This window comes from Urtica dioica, chromosome 8, assembly GCF_054948205.1.
Source record: "Urtica dioica subsp. dioica isolate 48M chromosome 8, U.dioica_male_clone48M_v1_H2, whole genome shotgun sequence".
NCBI classification, from domain to species: Eukaryota; Viridiplantae; Streptophyta; class Magnoliopsida; order Rosales; family Urticaceae; genus Urtica; species Urtica dioica.
The window spans coordinates 27,285,603-27,301,117 of record NC_142763.1 but is presented as its reverse complement, the minus strand read 5'-3'; the positions used below and the strand labels follow the sequence as shown (position 1 = coordinate 27,301,117).

The 15,515-nt window shown below is 34.5% G+C and overlaps 3 protein-coding genes across 3 annotated transcripts; all 3 read right to left on the bottom strand.

The window, feature by feature from the left end:
• Positions 1–1,817: 1,817 nt before the first annotated feature.
• On the bottom strand, positions 1,818–3,933 carry LOC149388790 (uncharacterized). Its single transcript, XM_089623389.1, has 6 exons — positions 3,813–3,933; positions 3,504–3,725; positions 2,802–3,062; positions 2,548–2,709; positions 2,244–2,327; positions 1,818–2,133 (listed from the first exon to the last, which is right to left on the bottom strand). The coding sequence occupies exons 1-6, from the start codon at positions 3,840–3,842 to the stop codon at positions 2,026–2,028; spliced, it is 867 nt and encodes a 288-aa protein (XP_089479515.1). The 5' UTR covers positions 3,843–3,933; the 3' UTR covers positions 1,818–2,025.
• A 902-nt stretch (positions 3,934–4,835) lies between these two features.
• On the bottom strand, positions 4,836–7,443 carry LOC149388789 (uncharacterized). The gene is made up of 6 exons (XM_089623110.1): positions 7,340–7,443; positions 7,042–7,239; positions 6,138–6,407; positions 5,890–6,051; positions 5,167–5,250; positions 4,836–5,057 (listed from the first exon to the last, which is right to left on the bottom strand). Exons 1-6 carry the CDS (start codon positions 7,367–7,369, stop codon positions 4,950–4,952), a joined length of 852 nt encoding a protein of 283 aa, XP_089479236.1. The 5' UTR covers positions 7,370–7,443; the 3' UTR covers positions 4,836–4,949.
• Positions 7,444–9,136: 1,693 nt separating this feature from the next.
• On the bottom strand, positions 9,137–11,567 carry LOC149388788 (R3H domain protein). The gene is made up of 7 exons (XM_089623111.1): positions 11,372–11,567; positions 11,166–11,234; positions 10,835–10,943; positions 10,465–10,547; positions 9,991–10,155; positions 9,786–9,884; positions 9,137–9,572 (listed from the first exon to the last, which is right to left on the bottom strand). The coding sequence occupies exons 2-7, from the start codon at positions 11,211–11,213 to the stop codon at positions 9,420–9,422; spliced, it is 657 nt and encodes a 218-aa protein (XP_089479237.1). The 5' UTR covers positions 11,214–11,234; positions 11,372–11,567; the 3' UTR covers positions 9,137–9,419.
• Positions 11,568–15,515: the final 3,948 nt, after the last annotated feature.

Sequence of the window (15,515 nt, the reverse complement as noted above, 5' to 3'; positions counted from 1 at the left end):
TAGATATCTATCTACTACAAAGTAATTGACTACATTTTCATATTCGTTATGTAAAACATTTAAATTGGTTAGTTTAAAATAGAACTTAGAATTAATAGCTATTTTAACGTTTTGCATATTTTAATTGTGTTGAACAATGTAATATTTTTTAGACAATGAATCAAATATATAATTTATTATTATTAGTTTATCAATTATATACATAATTTATTGATATTAAAACGTAATAAATAATCCCGCTACAACGCGCGGGGGCACGTTTGCTTGTTATTATCACATATGGCTAAGGAACATATTTCTTTTTTAATTTATCACAAAAAATATGAATATATACATGTGGTAGGTATTTCATTTAATTCTTTATTTTGTGAAGCATATGTCATAGGTCACACAACAACCTCAATTTAATTAGCCTACATTAACAATTAAGGATGTGCATGGTCTGGTCCGATCTAAAATTAGTCAAAATATCAAATCGGTCTAAATAATTTAAAAAAAATTAAACTGGATCGGATCAAATACGAAAAAAACCGTACCAGACCAAACCGGTTAAAATAGTCCGGTCCGGTTTAAATCGTTTTAGACCGGACCGTTTTGGACCATTAGACCGTTTTAACCATGACCGTTTTATTTTAACCTGTTTTTTATTTATATTTTTCTTAAATAGAAACCGGTCCGGTTCACTTTTAGACCGTTTTGGACCGTTTTACGTATATTTTTTTTATTGTTTTTTTAAAAAAAATACTAAACGGTCCGGTCCGGTTTAAACCGTAGTTTAAAATTTTTAGATCGGACTAAACCATTTAACAGTTTAAAACGGACCGGACCGGTGAAATTTCAAACCGTTTAAAACCGGACCAACGGTCTAAAAACCAACGGTCTGGTTCAATTTACATTTTTACCGATTTTTTTGCGTCGCCCTGTTAGCAACAACAAAAAACAAACGCTACAAAAAAAAACATGGGAAAAGGAACTTTCGGATCCTCTGTGGCATAGTTAGTTTGGAAAAACAATTTTGTTTGAATTGTTCAAGAGAAGTTGCAAAAAGTTGTTCAAGACCCGAGTGACTCAAAATCACTTTCTTTCCGCGTGAATATAACATGAAATATTTTGTTTCCAGTTATGAATTTTATGATGAGATATATATCCTCGGATATTTGGTTTCCGATAATAACATATTCCCGAGAGATTTGGTGTTAATCTAATAAAGCTCCTTGTGAGTCGAAATAGGTTAATCACTTTTTGTGTTAGATAAATTTACGCCGCCTTAAACCTCGAACTAGTCTCTCTGCCTTGGAGATCTTCATCGACAACTAGTTCTTTGTGCTTGCAACTAATGTATCATTATTTGCGCAGAGTTTGTAAGTGCGTGTTTTACATTGACGTGCTTGTCAATCTTCGGGAGAGGATTGGGCGTAAGAGAGGATGAGTCTATTATGAGGGGAGAAGTCAAAGACGAAGGTGTTTGAGAGAGAGTCTGCAAACCTAAATCATGTACCTTTGACTATAAAGAAAGTGGATCGCTTTTCACCACCGAACGATCAATCCCCCTGCGTAGGTGTTTTATCACCGAATATATATATATATATATTACATGATATTACATGATAAAGGGCTTAATCATCAACTAGTGAATACATTTTCTTTGTAAATTAATATTCCCTATTAGTTAGAAAATAAAGTTCACTATAAGAACAATAAAGAAGCTCCTAGAGTAATTTAGAAAGAGCTAATAAATATTTTGTCAAGCTTCTAGAGTTGTAGAAAAACTAGTCTAGATTTCGTTCACCAACTCTCAACAAGTATAAATAGGACCTTTCATTGCTTGAGTTATGCATAGAGTGTCATACAAAGTGTGGGTGATAAACAAAAAAACAAAAAATGTTTGTCTAAATGAGTGTATTGCACGATTTGAGATGGCGTGAAACATTATTTTGGTTATTACGGTTCAAAATGCTCATTTCGAATCCTGAACAGTGAATAAGAGGGACAAAGGACATGAAATGGCAACTGCAAAGCTATCATTTAGACAAGTATAGTTCCTTCCATCACAGTGCAGGCTTTCCCTTGCAAAAACACCCTCTGCTTTTCATCGTCCAAATAAAGTTTCAATACTCCTCCTCTTGCAGATGCCTAAACAAACGTTAATTATTTAAAAAAAAAATGTTCCGCTGTTAAAAACGGAATCAAACAACTTCTCTGTGAAAGAGAACTATACAAAATAAATACAAAAAATAGATCACCTGATATGCAACAAAATCAGACTTTCCAAGTTCTTTGCTCCATAATGGAGCCAAGGCACAATGTGCACTCCCACAAACAGGATCCTGAACATTATACCCAAAAAAAAAAAAAAAAAAAAAAAAACACTTCTGGTTATAGTCCTAAAATTCATATTGATCTTCTTTGAAAAATTTTGGAACCTCCCTAACAATGCCCTAACACATACACACCAAGTTTCTTGACACTAGAAGAGTTATTATTCAGCTCTCCATATTCAAGCATATAATCATAAAATCACATTTGGACCAGCATAGAAACTGTCACCTCATTGATCTTATGTTTCGGACAGAAGTATCGACTGTGGAAATCGAATCCCGAGTCGGGTGGAGCGATCCCAGTGACGACTATCCCGTCTCCCGGGCATCTCGCTATCACATCAAAGTCCGGTTGAACATCAGCCACACATTTTGCTGATTGTAGCACAACCTGTAAGCCATACACAACAAGCTTGACTCGAGACACTACACGATCTATCAAAGCAAAAAGCGGAATACAGATTCGAAACAAAGTTGTATTACAATGAGCATATCCATATCACTTCTTTTCATACTAAGCACGGAAGCTCCGCCCAAGGCCTTTGAAATCAACGGATAATCGGTGGAGCTGACTTCAGTGCACGGGTCCACGGGGAAATTCAGTTCGATGGAGGACCCTTCTGCAACTTTTCTTGCTGTTAGAACCCCCGAAAGGGTCACGAATTCGACAATATCGGAATCTACATTCCCAGATGTAAATATTGAATGAGCCGACGCCAAAGTTCCGTGCCCGCACAGCTCAACCTGCATAACAAAGAGTACTTTATGATCTCGTGTCCCATTTCATAGTTACATTTCCCAAACCTGATCAACATTTTTTTTTCTCTTCCTTCTTTGTGAAATATGATGAATATACTCACGTCACCCTTTGAAGAAAGTGCAGGGGAAAAAAAAAATACTATTACGTTAACTAGAAGTGGATTCTATTTTCGTTTTGGGAAAATCTGGTGTAGCATAAAAAATGTCTTCATGGGGGGCCCACACGTGTCTCTATCTATTTATTCTCATATTTGTTTTTCCCGATATCTAAACGACGTAATTTTGAATTTCGCTGGCAATTTTGCTTTTTTTAAAAATTTCTTTTTGCGCGTGAAATCCAGGTTCCAAAGATAGCTGATAGCCGTTAGGTTTCAAGCATTAAAGGCTACATTGTTGTTGATTGTATGAATGGGAGAGAAGATAGACCTCAGAAACAGGAGTGAACCATCTGAGGCGGAACTTGGGAATGGAAGAGTGGTGAGTTGGCGAGTTAGGAGGGACTGAGTCGGCGAGGCGAGTCAGGAAACAGGTCTCGGAGAAGTTGAACTCGGCGGCGAGGGATCGCATCCACTGATCGTCGCGGTCTTCCTCGAGATAGCAAACCGCCGCGGGGTTTCCCTTGAACGCCGAGTCGGTGAACGCGTCGACCTGGTTACAAACTCGGAGAGTCAGTGAAGAAGAGCACACACAACACAATCTATGATTGATCGGACTTGGTTGGATCAGATCCGTTACCACCGAGTATTTGACCAACTTCTTTGCCATTTTTCCAGAGAGAGTGAGAGAGAGAGAGCGATGGGTTAACTTCGGCGAGAGATCAAGTTGAAGAAGAGTCAAAGTGTGTTGTTTTGCGTCATCAGTCAACGCTCGCGCCTTGGCTCTATGTTATTAATGTCGAACTTTTAATCAAATTAATAACAAAATCTTCAAAATAAAGCCATTTATTTGAATTCTTAGATAAAAACTTGATGAATACAAAATAATATTTTACAAAAAATTAAGGGGAAATGGTGGCAATAATACTCAATGTTTGATCAAAATACTACTCATATACTCAAAGTTTTGTTTCTTTGACAAAAATACTACATCTTACGTTATAGTGGGTATGTTAACAATTAAGTTCACTACGTATAACTAAATTTGAAACTTTGAGGAATTTTGCCCAAGAAGAAAAAAAATAAGTATATAAGTAGTGTTTTGTTTAAACTTTGAGTATTTTTGTCACCATTTCTCCAAAAATTAAAGATATTTTAGATTTTTACGTATCCAGACATTTGATTTTCCTAGTATGTTCAACATGAAATTTGATTTTCAAATGTTACATTAAGTTAAGTTAGGTTTCTCAAGCTTCCCTTAAGAAATAGGAAGGGCTTGTTTCTTTTACCTTTTTTTGCTTTTATACTTCTTACATTTTTATGTTCCTTAATTTTTTTATTCGAAATAATTTGAAGCTCTCAAATCTTGATTAACTTCGAAATGTTTTTTGTTTATAAAGATTCGGCAGTATTTATAAAAATAAATACTTAATGGGTAGAACACTTAACAAGAGAGCTTTGTTCGAGACAAATTTTAAGCTAGTAATTAGATTCAAACACATTTCTCGAGCCAGGATGAATGTTTGTGTATTTGTTTTCATTTCTCCTTCTCAATTGCAAAGTCGATATCTGTAGCTTAGAACGCAAGACGTCAATTCTTTGTTATATTCTCGGCTCGTTTACAACTATAACACATCTATTTAAAAATACATTTTTAACGCAATTTTACACAATTTTTCTCTTTGATAATTATTTAGAACATAATCTCAGTTTCCAGGAGTTTGCCAAACACACAAGATTCTTACAAAAATATTAAAAGAAATGGATACCTAAGAAGTTAAACTAAAAGAATTCCTTCCATGACAGTGAAAGCTTTTCCTCGCAAAAGCACTCTCTGGCTTTGCTCATCCAGGTGAACGTTCAACACGCCTCCTCTTGGTGATGCCTAACGAGCACAGAGATTCAAATGATAAAAACAATGTGAAATCAACAAACAAAAGTAGATTAATTATTAGCACAATTGTCACGGAAGATGGGCACACGGAGGAACATACCTGATATGCGACGAAATCGCACTTACCCAACTTCTTGCACCAATATGGCGCCAAGCTACAATGGGCACTCCCTGTGACCGGGTCCTGAACGGAAACTCGATTATATGACAAACATTTACTAGTTTCATGTTCTTACCCCTCGACTGTTATGCTTACGATATTTTGTTGTCTAAGCTAACTTTATTAGGAAACTGGTTTTCAGATCATTAATTGCGTAACATTTAATCATTTCCGATATACATATAAAACTTTTAAATGAAATTTAGGACATAAGAAAAATTAGACATATTTGACAGCAATTGTGTTAAAGAAACTAATTAAATGATATTCGAAACACTAATATAAAAGTTAAATAATTTTGGATTTTGTTCTAATGATACTTTTTTAAATTTTTGTTTTGTTTTTTTTTTTTATTGGTCAATATGTTTTTAAGTTGTTTAGGTGTTCTAATTTCATAAATAAATAAATGTGCTTATGAAAATGGCTAAAAATGCTAAAAAATCAACAGTTTGCAGAACAATTATTTTCTTCTCAAAATTTTAGCTAAGGGACTAAAATGTCACACATGTCGTATTTCTTAGACTATTCGTGTTAAAATGAGACGACGGAAAAAGCAGGGAATGTTTACAGATTAAGGTCTTGTTTGATTATTCATCTCATGCTTACTTGAACTCAAACGGCATAGCATTTGTCATGGTATCAATTTCATGGAAGTAGTGTTACCTCATTGATGCCACAATCTGGTGCAAAAAACCTGCTGTAGAAGTCAAATCCAGAGTCGGGCGGAGCTATTCCCGTCACAATTATTCCCCTCCCCGGAATCTTTCCCAGTGCTTCGAAATCCGGCTTCAAATCCACAACATGTTTCGCTCCCGAAACTTCAACCTTGGGGAAGAAAAAAGCTTGATCAGAACCCTGTAGAAATTGCGACACAATTGCATCCACTAGGAAAACGGCTTGGGCACAATTACAAGGAGGTCGTTTAGCCTGGAAGTGCGTTGTATTTCGATCGCTGAAGCACCGCCGAGAGCCTTGGACACCAAGGAATGCTCGTCAGGGTCGGATTCGGTGGGAGGGTCCACAGGAAAGTTCAACTCGATTAAGAAGCCATCATTCTCTGCTACTCTTTTTGCTGTCAGAACTCCAGAGAGTGTGACGAATTCGACGATTTCAGATTCTATTTCTCCGTTTGTGAAGAGATAATGCGCCGATGCTAATGTCGCGTGCCCGCAAAGCTCAACCTGCTCGAAAACATTTTAGTTCTCTTACTTTGAACTCTGAAGAAGATCGCAATTGACGAAACGGGAAATAGCCTGAGAGAGAGCTATATTTCAACCGACTATATTTCTTATGCTTTATACGAACTCTATGGAGTAAAAAATCAAATAAAAAGCAAACGATGGGGTTTCTACTAGTTATCTTATTTGAGTTTTTTTTTTTTTTTTTTTCTGATTCAAATCCATGAAGCTAAAGCCTTCACTACCAAAGAGATTTTGACCTCAAACAAAAGATTTTTATTGTCTGATTTAAATCCATAAAGCTAAAGCCTTCACTACCAAAGTGATTTTCACCACAAACAAAAGATTTTTATTGTCTGATTTAAATCCATGAAGCCTTCACCACCAAAGAGATTTTCACCAAAAACAAAAGATTTTTACTGTCCGATTTAAATTTATGAAACGAAAGCCTTCACTGCCAAAGAGATTCCACCACAAACAAAAGATTCTTATTTTTATTGTCTGATTTAAATTCACGAAACTAAAGCCTTCACTACCAAAAGATTTCACCAAAAACAAAAAAGATTATCATCTTGATCTAGATTTCAATTTCAGAGAGCAAGCGTGGATTTTAACTTTCAGAACCGCGAAGAGAGACCTCGGTAACAGGCGTGAACCACCTGAGACGAAACCTCGGCAGCGTTGACTCGTGGTGAGGGAGGCGAGTGAGGAAAGAAGTCTCGGAGAGGTTGAATTCGGAGGCCACGCACTGCAACCACCGATCGTCGCGATCTTCCTCCAGCAGGCAAACGGCGGCTTGGTTTCCCTTGAATGGCGAGTCGGCGAACGCGTCAACCTGGTCAACGACTCGGTCCAGTTTCAGAGACGAAAGGTGAAACGAAACCAAGTGTACGATTATTACTTGATTTGCGGAACGGAAGGTTTCGATTGGTTACCACGGAGTACTTGACGAGCTTCCTCGCCATTTCTGTTGACCGGAGTGAGCAGAAAGAACAGAGAGGAAAATGAGGAGAAAGTATAAAAGAGAAACAGTGTGTGTGTGTGTCTATTGCTGTATTATTGTTGCTAGCAGTGTCAATGACTGTACTACTACTAATACACTATGGTCGTTCTTTATTTTTTTCTCCTTCCATTCTATTTCTATTCGAGTGTCTAGATTTTTATTTTTATTTTTCTTCAGAAATTGTGCTGAATGTGGATATTACATTCTTTTTCTTTTTCTTTTTCTTTTTCTTTTTCGTTGTTGCTCGAATATGTGGATGTTACATTCATTACTGTTAGGTAAATATCATGAATTTTTAAAAACTAATTACACATTCTAAAATTTGAATCTCTATCTCTAAATTTCCATTTTTCTAGTTATATAAAAAAAAATTAAAATATATTTGTTATATACATAGTTAATTAAATGAGACCATGGTTCTAAATTTCGGCTATAGATCTTGCTAGATCTCAGCTATATCTCGGATTTTTCAATAACTTCGCCGCTTATTGATAGATATCTCTCGTATATAATCAAATATTGTATGTAACAAGTCAAAACTCAGCCATAAATCGATATGCGCTTATCAAACTCTTCCGTTTAAAGTCTATAATATAATCATCTGGATATAGTTATAATTCAGCGGTAGTCGGTGAAAATCATATTTCTTATGTTTTTCTTTTTGAATCTCGTCGAGAATGGCCTAAAAATCATGGAGAATGAGATTGGCATTTAGGGTTCATAATTTCAATATCTCATATTTAAATTTTAATTTTTGAAGTCATTAAGTGTTTGTTTGTTGAATATTTTGGTATTTAGGGTTTCAGAATTACAATATCTCGTATTTAAACTTAAATTTTTTGAAATGATTCAATGTTTATTTGTTGAATATCTTGGTTGATACTTGTATGTTTATCGATTTCCTTTCATATCCCAAAGTTTTGATTCAATTCAGCGGACGCGCGCTACATTTAAAATAATCAATTAGTAAAAACAATTTAACCTTGCAATGTAGTAATTTCGAGTAGCAAAAGCTAGATTGCGGGGCAGAAAAATCCCGAGTAATCAATTACCACTTATAAAAAGACTATTTGTGGTAGCTAGTTTGGTCTAGCGATAATCCCACACTCACCTCGACGGAGAGGTCATGGGTTCAAACCCCCATGGGATGCAGAAATGCATGCCCCCTAGGATTTATTCTAATAAGTATGTAATCTTGGTCAATAGTGTCACCTACTATGTAATCTTGACCGATAGTGCCATCTGCGCTTTGCATTGCTAATATATTATGTAATTCTGGCCGATAGTGCCCCTACTCAAAAAAAAAAAAAAAAAAGACTATTTGTTCAAAATAATTTTAAATTACATGCAAGAATTAAACAACACATCACTTAAACCGGTTTATACCCAAAAAAAAACAAAATAGACCATTTTATATACAGAATTAGTTTATAACCAAAATACGATTAATATTCCCCCAAAAAAAATATACGACTAATATAGAAGCTGAATCAATATTTGAGCACAAAAGTCTATATTTCTTGGCATCCAAGGATTGACTAGAACAAATTAGGAGTTCCAAACGTGGCTAAGTCTAGCAGAACCGGTCCATGCATTTTGATGAAAGGAAACATATCAAAATGAAACAGCAGATTATCATTGACCAGTACAATAAACATTCAAAGCTACTTTTCAAATCACCATCGATCTACACGAGGTTAACGCACTAGGTTCATGATTACGAGTGATATGAACAAGACAATCTAAAACATACTTGAAGGGGATAACATTACATAATAAACTAGAGCTTCCACTAACTTATTTAATGTTACATGAAATGGAAGATCTTCTTCTTTTTCATTCTACAGACAGGTTTGAGTAAATTAAGAAGGGGGAAAAAAAGTACGCAGAGGACAATAGATCCTTTGAATAAATATAGTAAAAAATAAAAATAAAAATAAGATCAGAGGGGAAAAAAATCCAAGATCTCGGCCCACTAGAAAAGAGTGCAATAACCTCTTCTTCTACACGAGTCACCAAAGACCTCCTTTGGACATTCTGAGGAAATGGGACATAGTAGTGCTTGGCATATCAGCACAACCTTTCTTCTTCTTCGTTATCCTCGTTGCCTTCACAGAATTTCCGTTCTCTGTCTGCTTAGCGGTAACAGAGACCAAATCGTAGAACTGTTGACAACAACAAACAATTTTAAGCTACAAGATATACTACCAAAGATTGATTCTATTCTAATTCAATTGTAAATTTAATATCAAGACGATCGTGAGCAGAAGAAACATGAGAGATCTCACTTATGGCCAAATTCGAAACTAAATTCTGCTAATTTCATATCAGCCCGTCGACAATAATATGAGAGAGAGAGAGAGAGAGAGAGGAACAACCTCACAAACACCGTGCAGCAATAATCTATGGAATGGGTCTTTGACGCGCACGCTTATGGCCTCATCTCCACCGTTCGTAATGAACGCCCGAATGCAATCCTGGGATTGAATACGGAAAAGTTTATTAAAACTAAATATATATATATATATATATATATGGGATTACGATAGAATATAAGTTTTTTTTTCTTCTGAACATGGATACCTCGTAACCATCAATGAGTTCAAAGAGAGAGCTCCGCCGAAGCGCTTCTCTTGTTCGACAGTCGACTCTATGCCAAGCAGTTAGGACAGCCACCTTGTCGGAATCAATTTGGCCTTTCTTCTTCTCGGGAGAATCGTTCGATTTCAAAGCACTGATAAGGTTGTCCTGCCATAGCCACACGGAATTTTTTTATGCAAAAACTCGTCGAGATCAACTACAAATACTACTTCGCGAAACATGAAATCATATGATCAGCAATTCTGAGGGAAACATAAGCCCTCGATATAAATGAGCAGAATGGTCACACGAAAAATAAATTATTTAATTTTTTTTACTCCAAATTCATCTAATGCAACGAAAATAAATTTTAATAAAGTGCCACTAGTTCTTATCCTCATGAGGTACCAACCAAAGTAATTTACTTAAACTCCCTCGTCCCAACGGCTATATATTAAGAAAATATTTAAAGAAGACCTGTTTATCCATGTCTACGCTCCTAAACTCATCCCACTCTTCCACGTTCGTCCTGCAAAATGGTGATAGTGGAACATCATCACCTGTAAAATCAAATCCATGAGTCAATTTGATTAGAGCCAATACCAATAGATAGACCATTAAATAAACTACAAACATAAACTAAAAATAAAATAAAAAGCAATCTTGCTAGCTAAACACCCATTAGTTCAGTACATCCCAAAATTTCAATATGGTACAATAGGGGAAATTAAAATTAAAATAGAAAACATCCATGCATCAGTCTAACAGACAGAAGGAAATCCTAGGCAGTCGATATAGTCCCCAACAATATTAAAGATCAAGACTTTATTACAGAATGTGAAATTACCCCACGGTGGCGGGGCAAAAAGGTTTCTAATTTCATCCTCATTCAAACGAGGAATGAGTTCCATCAACAGCCGGTCATTTAAATACCGACGAGCCTTGCGGTTGCTAACCTGCCGCCGAATTACAGTAATCAAAGTTCTAACAAATCAATAAACAATCTTACTGATATAATTACAAAGACAACAAATAAATAAATAACTAGAGTTATTGTAGGAAAAAAAAAAAAAAAAAAGAAAAAAAAAAAGCAAGTGTTACAGAACCTGACTAGATAATATATCAAACGTTAACCCAATCTAGTGTATTAGTTTGGTAATTTACAGAAATCAATATACCTGTCCAGCTAAGCTCTCGAGATATTCAATCTTCTTCTCGATCGTCATTCCAAGGGGACTTGGCGTTTTCTGAGGTTACAAAGAGGGGAAATGAAAAAAATTAAAGCAAAAATGTTAAGATTCCTAGAAAGCGACTTCCATAGATACATAAATCGCAAGTTTGGAGCTTTAAGCTATACACGAGATCTAATTCGATGTCGAAGTACCTTAACGAGGGTCAAAGAGGGGAAATGAAAGATAAAAGCCTTCGTCTAGGGTTTGTGGAGTTCAAAGAGAGAAATCCCAATTTAAATACCCTGGTGTTTCTGCAGAAGCAAACAATCAAGCGAACACCGCAGAGACGAGATAGCTTTGTGCGAACTGGGAATGTTAAATAGCTCTTTGAAGTTGAACCCAGCTAAATGAATAATAAACCCAATTTTGTTTACATTTACACTTCACCTTTATGATACGTAATTTTTTTTTTTGCCTCAGATATTATTATACGTCATTTTTTTTTTTTTTTTTGCCTATATAGTTCTATTACAAAAGTCTGGTTGAGCCGTGATGCGCAAGTATTTTCTAATTTTTATAATGGTGCGCGTAGACCTTCAAATAAAAATCGGGTTAAAGTTCAACAATGCATGCAAATAAATATCTAATAGAAGATCAACAATGAATGCATTAGCTTCTCGAAGAGAGAAAATAAATATTACACACTTAATTATTGAGCGCTTATTCAGGTCTTTTGAATTCTCTTGTTGACTTTTGAATTCTCTGGTTGGTTGATTAAAGGAATCAAACATTCGATGTTCACTAACCAAGCGAAATGTTGTTCATCTGACAAAATAAAATTTATAACAATATCCGTCGACTTATCAGAATCCACGAAGATAGATAATTTATCTATCGTTAAATGAAAACCAAACTAAAGGTAAACAAACAATATTGAAAAAAAAAAAAAAGCAAAGTCATACTGATGTGTGCAATAATTATATAAATTTGGACTAGAATTAAAAAAAAAAAAAAAAAAAAAAATTTAAAGTAAAAATTACAATTTTCAAAAGTTGAGTGGGGCATTGAACTCCTCCTGGGTCCAAAACAGCTTCGCCTTTGACCATGTTGAACCCCAAACAACAACACCGCAACTCTCCTCCGAGGTCAAAGATGCGAGGATGAGGAAGAGGACCTATTTTCGAGCAACGCCTAACAACTCGCCCCCAAAGTTCAGCTGTGACCCTCACGAGGCATGATCCCCATCACAAGGGTTGTCACTAGTCCACCCTACTATGATGAGGGGTCCTAAGAACACCTTCATCGCTGTTACTTTCGACTCACGTGGAGTGTGCTTTTTTGAGCATTTGTAGTTGCCATTAGCGTTAGAGTAGACAACGTTAGCGCAAAAAAGGTTTGGCATCGGTGCCCCTGCCTAGCACCGATGCCCACATATTAAAAAAAAATTAAAAAATCAAAACCGAATATATATATATATATATATATTTATATATATTATCAATAATTATTTATACATAAAATTAATTTTATCTAGCATTCAACTACCAATTTTACCATATTTTCAACTTTTTTACACAAACTCCAATTTTAGAAAAATTGTTATTTATTAATTTATATGTATCAACTACATTTATTTTTACCATGTTCTCAACAATTTTACCATATTTTCAATTTTTTTACACATTCTCAATTTTAGAAAATGGTTATTATTAATTTACATGGAACAACTACTTTTACTTATGTCCATGTTCTCAAACAATTTTACCATATTTCCAATTTTAGAGGAATTCATTTTTTTTCCTCTATAAATAAGCATCTAGCTATTCATAACCTCCCAACCAAAATCAAATTTTTTTCAAGTATTTCCATTCCCCACTTAAGAAAATAGATTCACATAATTCTCCCAATTCGCAAAATTCTCCTAATTCTCCATCTACAACTTTTCAAACTCTAATTTTCCATATTCTCGATTCTCACAAAATTCACCAAATTCTCTACATCCAAATTTCCTAAACCCAAATTTTCAATTTGCCATGTCCTCTTTCCCTTACTTAAATGATGGGCCCCCACCACAACTTACACCGCCATATGTCTACAAAACACCTCAACCATCCACGAGTATGTCAGAAAGTCAACCCACACTTGTCGAAGAAGATGAATCTCGGCAAAAAGGAAAACACAATGTGAAATGGGGCCAAGAAGCAAACATACTTTTGATAAGTGGATGGCTTAATACATCTAAAGATGTCATCATTGGGAATGATCAAACTTCAACAAGTTTTTGGGATCGGATCACCGACTACTTCAATGTTAATCGTCAAAGAGAAGAACAAAAAAGATCGGGAAAACAATGCAAAGACCATAGGTCAAAGATGAATCAAAAGGTAGCACGTTTTAATGGGTGTTATAAACGAGTACAACAAGCGCTCCATGGTGGTTGGTCAAATGAGCAGATTATTGAGAATGCCCATCAGATGTACAAGTAAAAAAATAATAACTCCAATTTTATGCTCGACTATTGTTGGAGATTGTTGAAGGATGAGCCTAAATGGAATACAATTTACCAAATGGAATGTGCAAAGAGGACAAAATTGTCAGAAACATGGGCTTATAATTCGTCATCCAATCCAGAGAAGAGCGACGATGAAATACGCGATGTTCGCCTGATTGGCCAGAAGGCGGCCAAGAGAAAGGGAAAAGAAAAGGTAGAACATGATACGCATACTACATTCCTAGAAACTCAAACAAGAAAAGCAACAACATTGGAAAAATTGGTGGCGATAAGAGAAAATGATGAAAAATAATAATAGGATGAAGCAGTATATGGGTTATCTCATTGTTGATACATCGTACATGACTCCAGAGAAAAAAAAAAAAAAAAAAAAGATCATGAGAACATGTATACTTATATTAAGACTAATTTTTTAAAGTTTTGAAAGTTATGATTTTTATTTTAAAAAATATTATTATATGAGTCTTTTTTTAATTTTTTTTTTTTGTTGTGCAATTTTTTATTTTAATTATTTTATATTTATTTTTAAATTTATCATATGGATCTAAATTAAAAAAAAATAGACAATAAAAGAATTTGGTGGGCAACTTGCATTGGAGTGATTTTATTAAAACTTGCCACTTTAATGATGTGGAAGAGAGGTACAATTAAATATTATTATTTTGGTGACGTGTTAAAGATGATCAAGTCTTAGCGTTGGAGTTGCTAAGAGTAACTCCAATGCATAAGTTGTCAAATTTTTACACATCATAAAAGTTTTTTTTTTTATTCATATCATCAATTGTAGCACTTTAGATAAAAATCAATTGTAGTAACACCAAAAGATGATAGAAGTGGGTCCCACTCTATTCAAAGTATTGGTGTATTTATTATTTTATTATAAAAAAATAGTGGACGTCGATGCTAGAAAGCGACACCATTGTCATAATCATTATAACTCACAATGTTAATGTGTAAAAAAAAGTGACATGACATTGCTACATAAGTAATAAAACAATTTTGGTTTCTTGTATTGGAGTTGCTTTAAGAGGTGAACGATGACACTCCAAGTTATTTATTTTTATGAAAATTGTCTTGTGGCACTAGATCAAAAGTCAAGGACTTTGCTATACAAACAAAAAGAGTTTGGTTGTATTTACGAAAAATTACGGGTCATTTCAAGTTGAAATATTGAAATGTTTTAGTTCTTGTTTATTAAATTTATGTATTATTTGTCTTTTAACCCAAAACCTAATTCAGTTTCCAAACAAATAAAACTGAATTAATATTTAAGCTAAAAAAAGGGTTGCATGCATAAAAGATGTATAGAAAATATAATAAAACACTACACGAATAACGAATAAAAGAGACATTGCGAGTATAAAGATCAAAATTCCGTGAGAATATAAAGACCTTGAGACAACATGTCTTTTTTTTTTTGGAAATTTCTATGAAAGAAGTCTCACGAGTGAATCACACGAGCACGGTCTGCGTTACGCCGTAGTTGGCTCAACAAATCTTGGGGCGTTAGACAAACAATTAATTTACCCATTAAAGAGTGATTTTAGCTTTTAAATAATGTTTATTAACATTGTTGCTTAGCTCTAAGAAATTAAAATATTAATATTATTTTATTACAAACATAAATAATAATGACAATGTGAGACATTTAAATACAACTTATACTTATTTAAGTCAATATATAGCTAAAACATAAATTACTAACAATTTTAAAAATATTGGTATACCGTGATATAGGATTTTTTTTATGGAGTGGGGCCTTCGAGCTGGCTCTACGTCCCATTTATCCTCTTAGGTTCTCTTTTTTTTTTTTTTTTTTTCTTTCTTTTTTTAATCTTGTTTCG